Below are 14,973 nucleotides of genomic sequence, written 5' to 3'. Positions count from 1 at the left end.
CATATTGTGGGGGTTAGGTTGAGGCGATCCTGTTTCGTGCTGTAGGCCAAGATACCAGGTGTGCGCCAACTGTAAGTTGTAGGCACAAAGGCTCTGGAGGAGCAGTTGGTTGAGGCAGCATGCCAACATACCCAAGGCAATCCAGTCTTTGTGACTGTGGGCCTGGTGTGCATGCATTGTATGTGCATTGTGGTATGTGATATTTTGGGGAACTCACTAAGCTTCTTGTTTACCCAACTGTTTTGTTTTTCAGGTATCATCGATTATCATGGGAGGACGAAAGTGTGACTGTACACATTTAACATCAACAATGAAGATTCCGTGTTTACTATATTACTCCGATTTTTAAACAATGTACTTTGGAAGAAAGGGTATTTAGTAACTTGGATTCTAAATATGTGAAGTTTTACATTAATTAAAAATAAAATTTTCTGATGCTAGACGTTATAATAAACCCAACTATTAAAATTAATATTGTTTGCCTATGATTCTACACGTCAAAATTGATTTGGATCACAAAATGATCGATTTTGTCGCCAAATCATATATAAGATAGTAGAACTATATGCATGATTGTAAGATTGAATAATGATCTGATCTCATCCTTTTTTATTTTATTTTTTTATTTTTTTTTTATTTTGGGTATCTATGTAAACATATAAACCACTTGAGTTGTGGTGACTTGGTAAGACATGTGGAAGATATGGTGGATAACCTATTGACTCATGTTCAAATCCTGGCACTACTAAGCCCTTGTGGCCATGGAGGTTCGCCTGCAGTGATTCCAGGGTATGAGGCAAAGCCTCATGTTTGCAGCGAGGAATTAGTCGGTGCGCGAAAGCTGGTCCGAAAACCCTTGTTAGGGAAGTTCCCTTTCAAAAAAAAAAAAAAAAAAAAAAAAAAAAAAAAAAAAAAAAAAAAAAAACTTTAAAGTCATTCCTAACAACGAAAAATTAATTTCACGTTTTAGTTCCATAAAACCAACACATAATCTTAGAAGTTTGTTTTTTGTTTTCAAAATCTGGCCTCAAAAGTCGTCCCTTAAACTGGAAAGTGAACATCGCATATCGCATAACTCACAATATGGTGGTCTTTGTTTATGTACTCCATGATTTTATATAGCCTCACAATATTGTTTATTTACTCCATTTTATGGTTGTCGAAAATTTAAGTTTTTTTTTTTATGCATTGTATTTTTCTTTATATTGTAGAAAAAGCTTAAGTTTATTGTTTCAAATTTTGATATAAGTTATGAAGAGGTAAGTATGAAATAACTTTTTTTTAGCTTTAGACTTATATAACTTTTTTTTAGCTTTAGACTTATATAACTTTTTTTTAGCTTTAAACTTATATCTATCTCTGTTTGAAAGAATCTTTGATTTTGATCCGATTTTACCATCACAAACTTATTATCAAAATTGATTTTAGGTAAATCCTGGTCATATCCAATGTGATTAAAGCCAATTCACTCCAAAAAAACCCGTAACATGCTAAAGATTTTTAGAAATTAGATTTCTTTTGTGATGGTTTTTGAAATTTAAATGAATTTTATAATAATCTTGAAAATAAATATCCGCCATATATTGCATTTTGCCATATATGAATTTTATAATAATCTTGAAAATATATGGCAAAATGCTAAAGATTTTTAGAAATTAGATTTCTTTTGTGATGCTTTTTGAAATTTGAATGAATTTTATAATAACCTTGAAAATAAATGTCCGCCATAGCATTTTGCCACATAAAGTCATCTTAAATATTTGTTGACATCATTACATCACATCTACAACATTAACCATATAAATAAAGTTGTATTGTCTATCAGTTTACAAAGTTGTTTAATTTGTTATTAGTGTATTCATTGTTTTACCAAATTTGTTATTAGTTTAGTCATTGTTTTACCAAATTAATTATATAGATTAATAACAATTCGAATTATAAATACAAAATTTGATATTGGAAAATATGCTCCATTTCATAAAGATAAAAATCACTTTGATCCCGACGAAAACCAGACTCCTCTGCATAGAAAGCCATTGTTCATCTAATCGATAAAATTGCTATGGTTGGCTTGTAAACCAAGTCCCAAAGAATCGAATTAAAGTAAAGCAATCCCACAAAAAAGAAAAAGAAAGCCCCTATTAAAAACCAAATCTTTAATTCCAATTCAAGCATACATAATAATGTCAGCTATGGTTGAACCCAATAACCCTAACTGTAAGACAAAGGAAGCACATAAACAATTTAAGGTTCTATTCTCAACTCTAATCATTACCCACGACGGGTTTTAAGGAAATTTGCTAGATGCGTAGATCAGTTTGATTGGTTGTTGGGGGTTTTCGTAACATTCACTGATCAATCTTTACATATAAATGGGAAATCTGTCTGCATTTTTCTTAACTATCTTTAAACGTCATAAGAAGATCAATAGTTCAGAGGTATTCTTAATATTTTATTTTTTATTTTTTGAGTTTGATTACTTCAAATGATATAAGTTTGAAACATCATTTTATGGTTTTTGGTTAAAGAGATTAAAAGAAGTTATGGAGAATCAATCATCAATGGAGATCCCGCTCCCGTCATTGATCAATGGCAACTACGTTTTGCACTCTCAGGTGCGTGTTTTTGTGTGTTTACTCTGATATCTACTTTAACTGTCTTTAGGCTTCCGATTTGGGTCCAATGGTTGGAGGTTTTAGTGCTCAAACCCAAATCTATGTTTGACTTTAGAATGTCAAATGAATAGTTTTCAATTTTGGGAGTTCACAAATTTAACAAATTTTGGTTATTTAGGAGGATAATTGCTTGCTGTATTGACTATAAACTTAAGTATCACACAACTGAAGATATGAAAGTTTCCTAGTTTAACTTTCAAATTTTAAGTGGACTCTTAAGACTTTTGCCGCAACAGATTTTTTAAATTGTGTTACTTTTCGTTGGGTTTTCACTCATTATACACCAACATTTGTCCTGTTTTCGTACTTATCAAGTTAGGTTGGAGGGAGTGGCGTCATCGAACCGCATTCCCTTCACTGCCACATACGTGTCACATCACTTTTTACAAGTGTGATTTCATGCCACACCTAAGGAGTCATATCACACTTTCATCACTCCTTTTTTAATAAAAAAACATAATACTTTATTACTTCAAAATAAATAAAAATAAAAAAACATTACATTGAACTTCAAAATAAAAAAAAAAAACATTACATTGAATTACTAAAAAAAACACATATAACATTAAAATAAACCTACAAACTTAAAAAACACACATCAAACGCTAAAATAACTTTAAAAAACACAAGCAATAGAGAAATATAAAAAGTTTGGTTTTAGTTTGAACAAATGAAATAGATGGTTTAATTTATATGAACGAAAGAAAAAAAAAAAGTTAAATCTTAACATATTTGACCGTTCAACGGTTATCACTTAACCAATTAGAATACGCAGCTAAAAAGGGATGAGGTGCGGCCTAACCGCACTCGAAACTGCATAGAGGAGGCGGTGTTTCCTTGCCTATATGGCAAAAAGTACGGTAGAAACGCACCACTCCTTTGAGCCTTATGATTGAAAGATTTACGAGCCACATTACAAGATGAAAATTAATCTGGTTGACCTGAAAAAAGTCAAATAATATCACTTCTTTGAAATGGCGCCAAATCCCCACCAAACAGAATCTAGTCAACATCGATCTTCTCTTCTTCTATGCATAATAAAAACTTAAAATAATGGAACTGAATGAGCTAGGGTCATGAACAATACCAAGGAATAAAATGGAGAGAATAAACAATGTAATTAAATGAGTAATAATTACATGTATATATATATAATATATAGTTTACGTCTACTATTTACATTCGTTAGTTATAATTAATAAACTTAAGAAAAAATTACACGTAATAAAGACCGATGAAAGCACCATACAACAATATAATAAAAGTATATTTTACTTTCTAGTATTTAGAATATAAATTGTAATTTAACTAAAATCGTGAATATTTTAAAAAAGTTTTACGTCATATAAAATTACATTAATGGCAATGCATGATGTTACAATTTTTAATTCAAATTTGAAGGATAAAAAGAACACAACCACGTCTAAGAAACAAAAATTAACAAAACAGAAGGAATCATATTTCTTCAATTCATCTCATTCCATCATCTCATTCCATCGTACAAAACAAACAAGCATTTTCTTTTTTCATGCCAATTTCCAAGATTCATCACAACAAACATTGTCTTAATGTTTTCGACTGTGTTAACTGTTTTCCTTACAGATACCACCTGATGACTTAAACATATCAAAGAGCAAACTTACTTGTAACATCATACATAACCACAACTTCTCTAATGGTTTGCATTCGTGGCATGCAAATTGTTGTGATGTCTTCTTAGTTTCACCTTCGGTTGAGACTTTTGATGATCATACACAAAACCCATGTAAGAAGAAGCATCATGCAGTCATTACAAATAGAAACCAACATTGGCAAGGCTTGGAACAAGACATCACAACCAGAGTTTCTTCAGGTTCCACTTACACAGTTGTTGCTCGTGTTGGAGTTTCTGGTATGCATCTTGAAAAGGAGTCTGATGTCATTGCGACCCTTAAACTTGAATATCAACAATCAGAAACCAAGTATATGTTCATCACAAAGTACGTTCTTTCCATTTCCCCTATTCGTTTTTGGATAAATGTAATAAATTACAACTTATTTTCATTTTTGATTTTGTTTATTATGCATCCTACTTTCATTTCTTTGTGTTACAACATTCTACTTTCATCTTTCAAAAAAAAAAAAAAAAGACTTTTGTTTTTCCTTTTTTTTTCTTATTAAGATATTGTACTTTGAAAATTTTATCTAACAGATTGTAGCATTATATCTTCATATTTTCTTTTCTTATCTAGATATTATATTCTGAAAATTTTACATAACTATAGCAATGAAAATTGCTTTGTATGAAGATGACAAGACTATAATGTGTAGATTTGATCAAAGTAGGATGTTGTAAAATGAAAGTAAGATATCATAATAAACAAATCAATGAACCTATGTTGCTATTGCTTTAATCCGTTTTTGGGTAAATATAAGAAATAACAACTTAGTTTTATTGATTTGATCTTACCTACATTTCTTTCTGTTAAGAATTTGTCCTTTTAAAATTCTACCTAAATCAAGAAATTTCATTCAAATGCAATAATAATAATAATAAATGAATAAATAAATTCATTTGTTTAATAAGTTAAATTTACAAAATATACCGACTTAATAAGAAAAAATGAAAGAACAATATAATAATGGGGTAAAAATACCTTAAAAAGAAAAAAGAAAATTAAATAAAAGTTTAATGTTGTAATAGATATAAATGTAGTAAGATGTTATGATACATAAATGAATGAAAGTAGATGCATTTAGGGCTTCTTTTTGGTATTTGTTTTTATGTCCTTTGCGAGGTGTTGTTGCAGGACTACTGTTTCAAAAGAAAAATGGGAGGATTTGGAAGGTACATTTATATTGTCGGACAAACCCGACCGTGTTGTCTTTTACTTGGAAGGACCAGCTCCTGGTGTAAACCTTCTCATAGAATCAGTCTCAATCTTTGGTGATGTAAGTCTACCTTTTTTCTACGAACATTCAAAATTTTGTAATATCTAACATTTCTAAACTAAGTATATTCATATATGAATACACGTCTTCACTTTTGATATTGTTGTCTTGTAATTATATATAGGGGGAAATTGCACGATGTGTGTATAATCAAGAAGGAAATATCATATTGAACCCTGAGTTTGAGGATGGAGTTAATAACTGGTCCGGAAGAGGGTGCAAGATTGCATTACATGACTCCATGGGAGATGGCAAAGTCCTTCCTAAATCTGGAAAGTTCTTTGCATCTGCAACAGAACGAACTCAATATTGGAATGGGATTCAACAAGATATTAGTGGAAAAATTCAACGAAAGCTTGCTTACCAAGTTACAGCCTTTGTTAGAATCTTTGGCAATAATGTTACTAGCTCGAGTGTTCGAGCTACGTTGTGGGTCCAAGGCCCCGATTCACATGAACAATACATAGGCATTGCTAAGTTGGTTTCTTCTCATAATCTCTCTTAAACCTGTGTTTCTTACATGTCTCGTCCTATCTTGTCATATCATGGACTGTACTTGGTTAGACACACATTTTTAGGTTATTTCAATTTTAATGCCGAGGATAAGAAGGCATTATTTATTTATTTTGTACAAAGTACAAAGGGTGCATAGGAATCCTTGTTTTTACCAAATTGGATGAGACAAAAAAAATTACATATTTTATCCCATTTACATCTATCCCCCAGGTGTGAATTTATAATTTTGCTTATCTTTGTTTCTTTGGGATTGAAGCTCACAAGCAACGGATTCAGATTGGGTACAACTGCAAGGGAAGTTTCTTTTAAACGGTTCGCCTTCAAAAGTAGTGATTTATTTAGAAGGTCCGCCTCCGGGTACTGATATTCTCCTTGACGGCTTAATAGTTAAGCATGCTGAGAAAATACCTCCCTCGCCTCGACCTGTTATTGAGGTTCTTCGCTAAACTTTAAAATTTCTCTTTTCAGCTTAATTGAGTAATTACTTGGTATTCGATTAAATTACTTTAATTGTTTTTGGCTAAATGCAAGACTTCACAGGATAGTTTCATTATTTATGTATTATAGGATCCTAGTTTTATTTATTTCTCGTATTAACTTCTTTTTGTTAAGTCAGGCGTAGATTATGAAAGTACAATGATGGATAGAACTAGCCTTATTATAACATCTCACTTTCATAGTTCTGTTGCAATATTGTTGTTTTCAACCATTTTTATTAAAATATCATAGTATTTTGAAAGATCTACCCATTTATAGCATTATAGTTTATTTTTTACTCATTACATCAACATACTTTGAAAAGTCAAACACATTTATTTATAGAAATGATATTGTTTTGTAACTGTATTTAAACAATAACTAGCTAGGCAGATTTTTCAAAATACGTTGTTGATGTTGTAATAGGAAAAAATTAAAGTAAAAACAAATCAATAAAAGTATGTTGTTATTTGTTACATTTAACCCAAGTTTTTGTTTTTAATATACAGAATCCAGAATATGGAGTTAACATTATTGCCAATAGCAATCTTAGCGATGGGACAAACGGGTGGTTTCCTCTCGGTAATTGCACATTAAATGTCGTGACTGGTTCACCTCGTATACTCCCACCGGCGGCAAGAGACACCCTCGGCCCCCATGAGCCGCTAAGTGGCCGTTGTATACACACCACTAACCGCACCCAAACGTGGATGGGTCCGGCTCAAATGATCACAGATAAAGTCAAACTCTTTGTAACTTACCAGGTTTCTGCTTGGGTTCGACTCGGTCCTGGAGCCACCGGTCCACAGAATGTAAATATTGCTCTCGGGGTTGATAGCCAATGGGTCAATGGTGGTCAGGTGGAGCTCAATGATGCTGACAGGTGGCATGAGGTTTGTGGATCTTTTAGAGTTGAGAAACAGCCAGCTAAAGTCATGGTTTATATTCAAGGCCCGGCTGCTGGAATTAGTTTCATGTTGGCTGGACTTCAGATCTTTGCAGTGGACCGGCAGGCCAGATTCCGACATTTGAAACGTCAGACGGATAAGGTAATATATTCTTGGCTAAGGGTTTGTTTCGTTCTTTCCAGTGCTATATATATATATATATATATATATATATATATATATATATATATATATATATAGACACACACACATAGAGGTAACTTCAATTATATATATATATATATATATATATATATATATATATATATAGACATACACACATAGAGGTAACTTCAATTGAGAAAATAAAAAAGGTTGAGAATGAGAAAATCAATCTCAACCATTCATTTATTTTTGTCGCAAAAACCTTCATCGTACCGGCAGAAATGGGAAATGAATACACAACAAAACATGTTTATTTAAACTATGCTAATTATTATCTTAATATATACAAAAAATTGTTTTTTATTTCTTTTTTTTTTATTTATTTTTAAGGAGCTATTTATATTGAAAAATGATTTTAAATATAAGAAATTCATAATTTTTTATTCTCTATAATTAGACATTCATATTGATATAGTTTTAAGATCAATTAAAATTTTTATTTTTTTTATAGTTTCAGCTATCGTTATTAATAAGTGATCAATAAAAATCCTTCAGATTTTTACTAAAGTACATTTGTTATTCACTTATGAATAAAAAAATATGATTATTTTTTTTACGATTTAAGTATCATTTATACTAGTTATTCATTTATAAATAGCAAATTAAGTATAACAAAAATCTGATAAATGTTTTATTTATAAATGAATATAAAATATGACGACAACTAATATATGTTTTATTCATATATAAATATAATATATGACGAAAGATGATGTAAAAAATATTTTTTAAGTAAGAAAACTTTATTACGTGTTATATTCATATATGAACGATATTCAAACAATAAAAAAAAAAGTTAAGAATACGTTTTATTTTGTGTATACTAAGGTAATAATTAACATAGTTTAAGGAAAATGTTTGGTTGGAAAACACATATTTATCTGTTATCCATTTCCGTCAGTACCCCTAAGTGTTTTGGAGCAAAATAAATATGTAACTGAGAATGATTCCCCATTCTCACTTTTTTTTTTTTTTTTTTTTTTTTTTTTTTTTTTTTTTTAATAAATTGAACAAAACCAGTTTCTTTTCTTGTGTTGAATGAACTGTACCATGCGTCACATTAATGTGTGGAAATAACCATTTTAACCTTTTGTATTCACTTTCATTGAAACGGTTCATTCGATTTAAAATATAAAAGTCTTAGTCATACAACATTTCTTCAATATGGACATCATTTGAGCCAATGAATAGAATAGGAAAAAAAACTATTTATTTTGCTGGGTAGAAAGGAACATATCATTGTTAAAGGAATGCGATTCTTCCGGTTAACTATGATTCCTCATTTCATGGATTTTTTTCAATAATTTAAATCTAACACACTGAATTTTTAAGACATTTCACCATTAAAATTTAATTAGGTTACAATTTTGTTTATTTTTCTAAATCAGGATTTCATTGATTTTAATTAAAAATACAAAGATGGTTCATTTAGTCCAAAAAAATAAAAATAAAAAATATTCTTTGTAGGTGCTGCGGAAATGTTTTGAAGACCCATTAATATGCTTTCAACATTTTATTTATAGAATACTCAAAAGGGAAAAAAAGGCATAACATATGTTTTTTGAATTCTCGTTACTCTCCAGATTCGTAAACGAGATGTCACACTAAAATTTTCCACCTCGGACTCGAGCAGTATCCACGGTGCAACAGTAATCGTCAAACAAACCCAAAATAGTTTCCCGATCGGATCATGCATTAGCCGCTCCAATATTGACAACGAAGATTTTGTCTCATTTTTTATTAAAAACTTTAATTGGGCTGTTTTTGGAAATGAACTAAAATGGTATTGGACTGAAGCACAACAAGGAAACCTAAACTACAAAGACGCCGACGAGCTTCTAAAATTATGTAACGATAACAATATCACGGTTCGCGGACACTGTATTTTTTGGGACGTGGAATCTACGGTTCAAGATTGGGTCAAGAAGCTCAGCAAACAAGACCTAACCACGGCTATACAAAATCGGTTAACTGGTTTGCTAAACCAATACAAAGGTCGGTTCAAGCATTATGATGTGAACAACGAAATGCTTCACGGCTCCTTTTACCCTGACCGGTTAGGTCCGGGTACACGAGCCGATATGTTCAAAACCGCGAACCGGTTGGACCCATCTGCTACATTGTTCGTCAACGATTACCACATCGAGGATGGGTGCGATCCGAGATCTTCCCCGGAGAAATACATGACACAAATTCTTGATCTGGTACAACAAGGCGCACCGGTTGGTGGGATAGGGATTCAAGGACATATAGACAGTCCAGTGGGTCCCGTTGTTTGTTCGGCTCTCGACAGACTCGGGACCCTTGGACTTCCTATCTGGTTTACAGAACTTGATGCTTCTTCGGTTAATGAGTATGTTAGAGCAGATGATTTGGAGGTTATGTTTCGGGAAGCTTTAGCTCATCCTGCTGTTGAGGGGATTATGATTTGGGGGTTTTGGGAGTTGTTTATGAGCCGTGAAAACTCGCATTTGGTGGATGCAGAAGGTGAGATTAATGAAGCCGGGAATCGGTTTCTTGAGCTCAAGAAAGAATGGTTGTCGCATGCTCATGGACATGTTGATGATGTTAGTGAATTTGGGTTTCGAGGTTTTCCGGGGACTTATGAGGTGGTGGTTGTTACTGGTTCCAAGAAAATTGTCAAGAAGTTTGTTGTTGAAAAGGGCGATCTTTCGTTGGTGGTGCCAGTAGAATTTTAATTGATAAAGTAAATATTTTATGGAAACGAAGGAAATATATGTTTTCTCATTGCATGGTGTGTTTAGGTTCTAGGTTCAAGTTTGGTCCAAATTGGTGTGTGGAAGTGGAATACTTGTAAACTATATTTTAAACTATCATTGTATAAGTATATTTGTATATATATGAAAACGAATAAATCTTAGACATCTTTCCTTTCAATCCAAATAACATCTACAATCCATTGAACTCTAAACTTTATAGAGGTCAATAGATTGTTATATTTTTGTTACATCATCCATTAAATACATATTCAACTTTATTTTTAAGACCTACACTCCATTAAACACTTATTCAATCATTGTCATCATTTAATTTTCTTTATCGAACCCTATTGAATAGTTAAAGATTATTGAACTCTTTCATCCAATTCCATTCTATGTCATCACCCATACTACTTGTATTGTGGGTGTCCTTAACAATGTACCTAAGGTGAACAACACGGAGTTTACTAAATAAACAAGAGAATAAACAAGGAAATTAGCAAAACACTAAGTTACAATCTTTTGTTATCATTACACAAAAATCACAGTGGATATCATATGTTAATAGTTGGAGTTCAAAGTATTTGATTGTATGTAATTGTGAAGGCTAAAACAATAGGACAAAATGGAGACATTCTGCTGTCCAAAATTGAGGAAAAAGAGTAGAGGAGCTGGGCAATAAAGGCCCTTTTGGTGCAGACATACAAAATTTCTGTTGGGTTTTGAGTTTCTATTCTACTACTAAAAGGAATAAAACAGCTTGCAGTTAAAAAGATAAAAAAAAAACAATTTCACAATTGGTCCATTTAGTTTGTAAAAAGCCGCATGATGAACGACATTTTTTATAAGAAAAAGCCCTAGCGTTTACCGGTGAATATTCTTCGTAACTTTCAGGTGGGTTCAAACGCCGACCAATTATGCTTACTCTATTTGTCTTCGATCTATGATAGGTCCATTTCATGACGATTCCTAAAGATTACGAGTGGAGGATTGGTAAGAATAGATCAATTGGGAATGAAAGTAAATCAAATCATAAGCATGTTGAGAAGTTGTCTCCGCGCTTTTTCGTTACTAATTTCTCGAATGATATGTGGCATCTTTTTGAAGAGTTGAGTAGGATTGCAAACATATACATAGCAAGAAAATTATCTAAGAATTGCATTCATTAGATTCTTGAAAGTTTCTGATGATAAATGCCTTGGGAACAGACTTGTTGACATTTGGGTGGGTTGTTTTCATATGTTTGTATCGATTGCTAAATTTAGTAGAGGTCTTAATGCTTCATCAATAATCAAAGGAACGATCGAAATGGATTTCAAGAATCATACTAGGGCCAATTCTAATCTGCATGGAAAAGAGTTTATGCATGGAGTTTCATATGAAAATATCCTTAAAAGGAATGAAGGGGAAAATAAGAAAAAAATCGGAAAGGATGTTAAAAAGATTATTCTTTCTGTAGGGGATCTGCATGTGGTTGATGATTCGAAAAGAGTCACATTGGGAAGGATTAAAGATGCATTTGTGATCCCGAGGTTATATCACCTTTGCCAAGTTGAAGGTTTCGACGATGTTGACATTAAGTATGTACGTGGGACTTGGATTTAGGTTGAATTCCATTTAGAAAAAGCTTATGTCTAGTTTAAACAATGCTATGGCATAAGATATTTTTTTTTTTTGTTTTTGTGGAATTCACCAATGTGTCAAAGAGCTTTGTTGTAAAGGAACGCATAATATGGATAGAGATTCAAGGCCACTGCAGAAGGATGCTTTGATTTCATTGGTATCACCCATCCTTTTGTAATTCACCTTTCAAAACTCTAAAACAAAATAGAAGAATGCTCATTAGATTTAAAAAAAATAAACATTAGTTAGTTTGACTCAAAATCGACACCTAAGTTTTATTATTATTATTATTAGTATTTGGCATAGAATAAAATGTGGTTATGGATTATGCATTGAGGAGCTGTCCCACATTAGTAAAATCAACAGATACATCATAGATACTAACTATTATCTAGTCACATAATCAGAATCAGTATGTCTGCTATATGCAATGACAAAGAATGAAATAAACAAGCAACCTTTTCCTACCTAAGGATTCAAAAATAATAAAATGGAAGGTTGTAAGCCTTTAAATACACTTTTGCTATCATTATTATTTGGATCTACAACAAGCCTAGCATCATTATCAGCCAAGCAATCAACCTTTTCCTGAAACATGCATCTAGAAGATTGTGCAAGTAAGAAATACCTTTTGGTAATATCCCAAGCTCCTTTCCAGTTAATTCCGTTCAAATCCCTCAATTATCTCATCAGCTCATGAATACAGAGGGTATGATGGGTATCATTCATCTGGACCGAAACTTTTTCTGGAAACTCATTGTGGTACAAAGCACCTGTTACAATAGTTCTTTACTAACAACAAAAACCATCCCACTTCCCATATGCTTGAGAAACAATTAGACTTTAGTCAATATAACCCATGTTTTTTTATGTAACTTTTGATTATCCAAATCTTTTTATAAAGAATGAAATGATTTTAAAAAATTACAATTTTATTTTCTAAAATTAAAAATTACTCTTAGATAAGTGAAGTTCGCTTTAAGTTATATGAATAGAAATAAACTTATCCCATATATGCATCATCCACCTGCATATTCTTCGTTGTTGCAGTGTGGTCACAGTTGACCGAAAAACAAAAACAAAAACAAAAACAAATGATTAGAAAATATTATATATATATATATATATATATATATATATATATATATATATATATATATATTATTAGAGTATACCACACATTGTAACGACCCAAAAATCACGACTAAAAATTTCTTTTAAAAACATTACTAAAACCATATTTATAAAAACCGCATCATAAATCATAACATAATTTCTGCGTATTAATCCAAAACATAATCTTATTATCAGAGTAAACATTTCCAGGCTAACTAACTATGGTGTGTGCACTACAACCTCTCTGAGCTCCTCTTTTGAAAGCTGAGTACCTAAAACCAAAAACTGAAATCGTAAGCACGAAGCTTAGTGAGCTCCACCAAACTATGACATACCATACAATAACATATAAAACACATATTGGGCCTTGCCCACTGCATCGGACCGAGGTCCGGAATCTGACTGCATGGGACCGAAGTCCGGAACTGACTGGGACCTTGTCCCCTGCATCGGACCGGTATCCGAAACTAGCTACATCGGACCGAAGTCCGGAACTGACTGCATCGAACCGAAGTCCGGAACTAACTGATCATAGCATAGCATAAACACATATCAACTAGCATAACACATATCATCTAGCATAAACATATATACTGCATACTGCATACAGCTGTAGCCCGGAACACATAACACATAAATCCTCTCTAAGCCACGAAGGCATCAAACACACTATCTACTGCATCGGACCGAAGTACGAAAACTATTGCTAGCTAAACGGGCCGGAAACACACTATCTGTTGCATGAAACACACTCCTACTTTTTGTGTAACACTAAAGTACTTGGTACTTAAATGTTAATATAATATTTATAAGTTGATTACAAATATTTACAGAAGAGTAACTAGCTAAGCACAAGCAAGTTGGAACTACACTCTCGAAGTTTAGTTTATTATTTATGCTTAAAAAATAAATTGCTTGTAATATAAAATAATATTTGTTTTGAAACAATGTATGTTTTAAATTTAGCATGTCAAAATATTTATGTCTCAGTTATTTATTTAACATTCTGATTATTTACTAGATCATTCTTCATAAAGATAATACTCATATTCTAAAATGATTGACTTATATTTTTCAGATTGGATCTCTTAATAGAATTACAAAGTAAATATCAACATTTTATAAAACTAAGTTGTATGTGCAGACACTTTTGACTTAAACTTGTTTTAAATCAAACTTATCCATGACATTGTTATCTTTATTGTACAAATGAAATCAACATATTCCAAGTTCAAGAAATGGATCTTTAAAGGAAAATAATGTAGTTTATTTGACATATGTGAATCTAATATATATATATATATATATATATATAAGATTCCTAATAATATTTTCACTAAACTGTAGAGAAAATAATTGTTAAGGAACTATACACTTTGGTGTATGACTTCCTTTCTAATAAATGTCTATGATTGATCTTGATACAACCCTATAGTACAATTGAAAGCCTTTGTGATGAGAAAGGGTGAATTAAACTTTACTTGATATAGTTTACTTTCGAATTGGTAGACATGTCCTCCTTTTAGCCTTTTTGGATTATACATCAATCACTATTAATTATATCAAGAATACAAACACCAACTAATTACATATTTGTAGAATATTCTAAAAGGGAATTTAGATTATTATATACAAACCCACCAAGAATAAGTTCATTTATTCCACTGAAAGCTAAGTTAGTAGAAAGCAAGCTTCTAATAACAAAGTAAGTGGGAGGCATGTGGAACTTAAAGCAGCTCAAGAACCATAACCGGATGTAACAATTGTTGGCACTAGATTCAACAAGGAATTGTTGAACATGAA

At 31.8% G+C, this 14,973-nt stretch overlaps 1 protein-coding gene across 1 annotated transcript; it reads left to right on the top strand.

Annotated features, from left to right (window-relative positions):
• The first annotated feature begins 2,203 nt into the window (after positions 1-2,203).
• LOC145017222 (endo-1,4-beta-xylanase 3-like) lies at positions 2,204-10,596 on the top strand. The gene is made up of 8 exons (XM_078975285.1): positions 2,204-2,438; positions 2,529-2,615; positions 4,278-4,654; positions 5,465-5,606; positions 5,731-6,083; positions 6,379-6,556; positions 7,109-7,648; positions 9,295-10,596. Exons 1-8 carry the CDS (start codon positions 2,373-2,375, stop codon positions 10,408-10,410), a joined length of 2,859 nt encoding a protein of 952 aa, XP_078831411.1. The 5' UTR covers positions 2,204-2,372; the 3' UTR covers positions 10,411-10,596.
• Positions 10,597-14,973: the final 4,377 nt, after the last annotated feature.

The sequence above is a fragment of the Lactuca saligna genome, chromosome 9, assembly GCF_052625555.1.
Source record: "Lactuca saligna cultivar CGN05327 chromosome 9, ASM5262555v1, whole genome shotgun sequence".
In the NCBI taxonomy this organism is placed as follows: Eukaryota; Viridiplantae; Streptophyta; class Magnoliopsida; order Asterales; family Asteraceae; genus Lactuca; species Lactuca saligna.
Note: the sequence above shows the minus strand (reverse complement) of the source record. Positions and strands in the feature narration are given on the sequence as shown.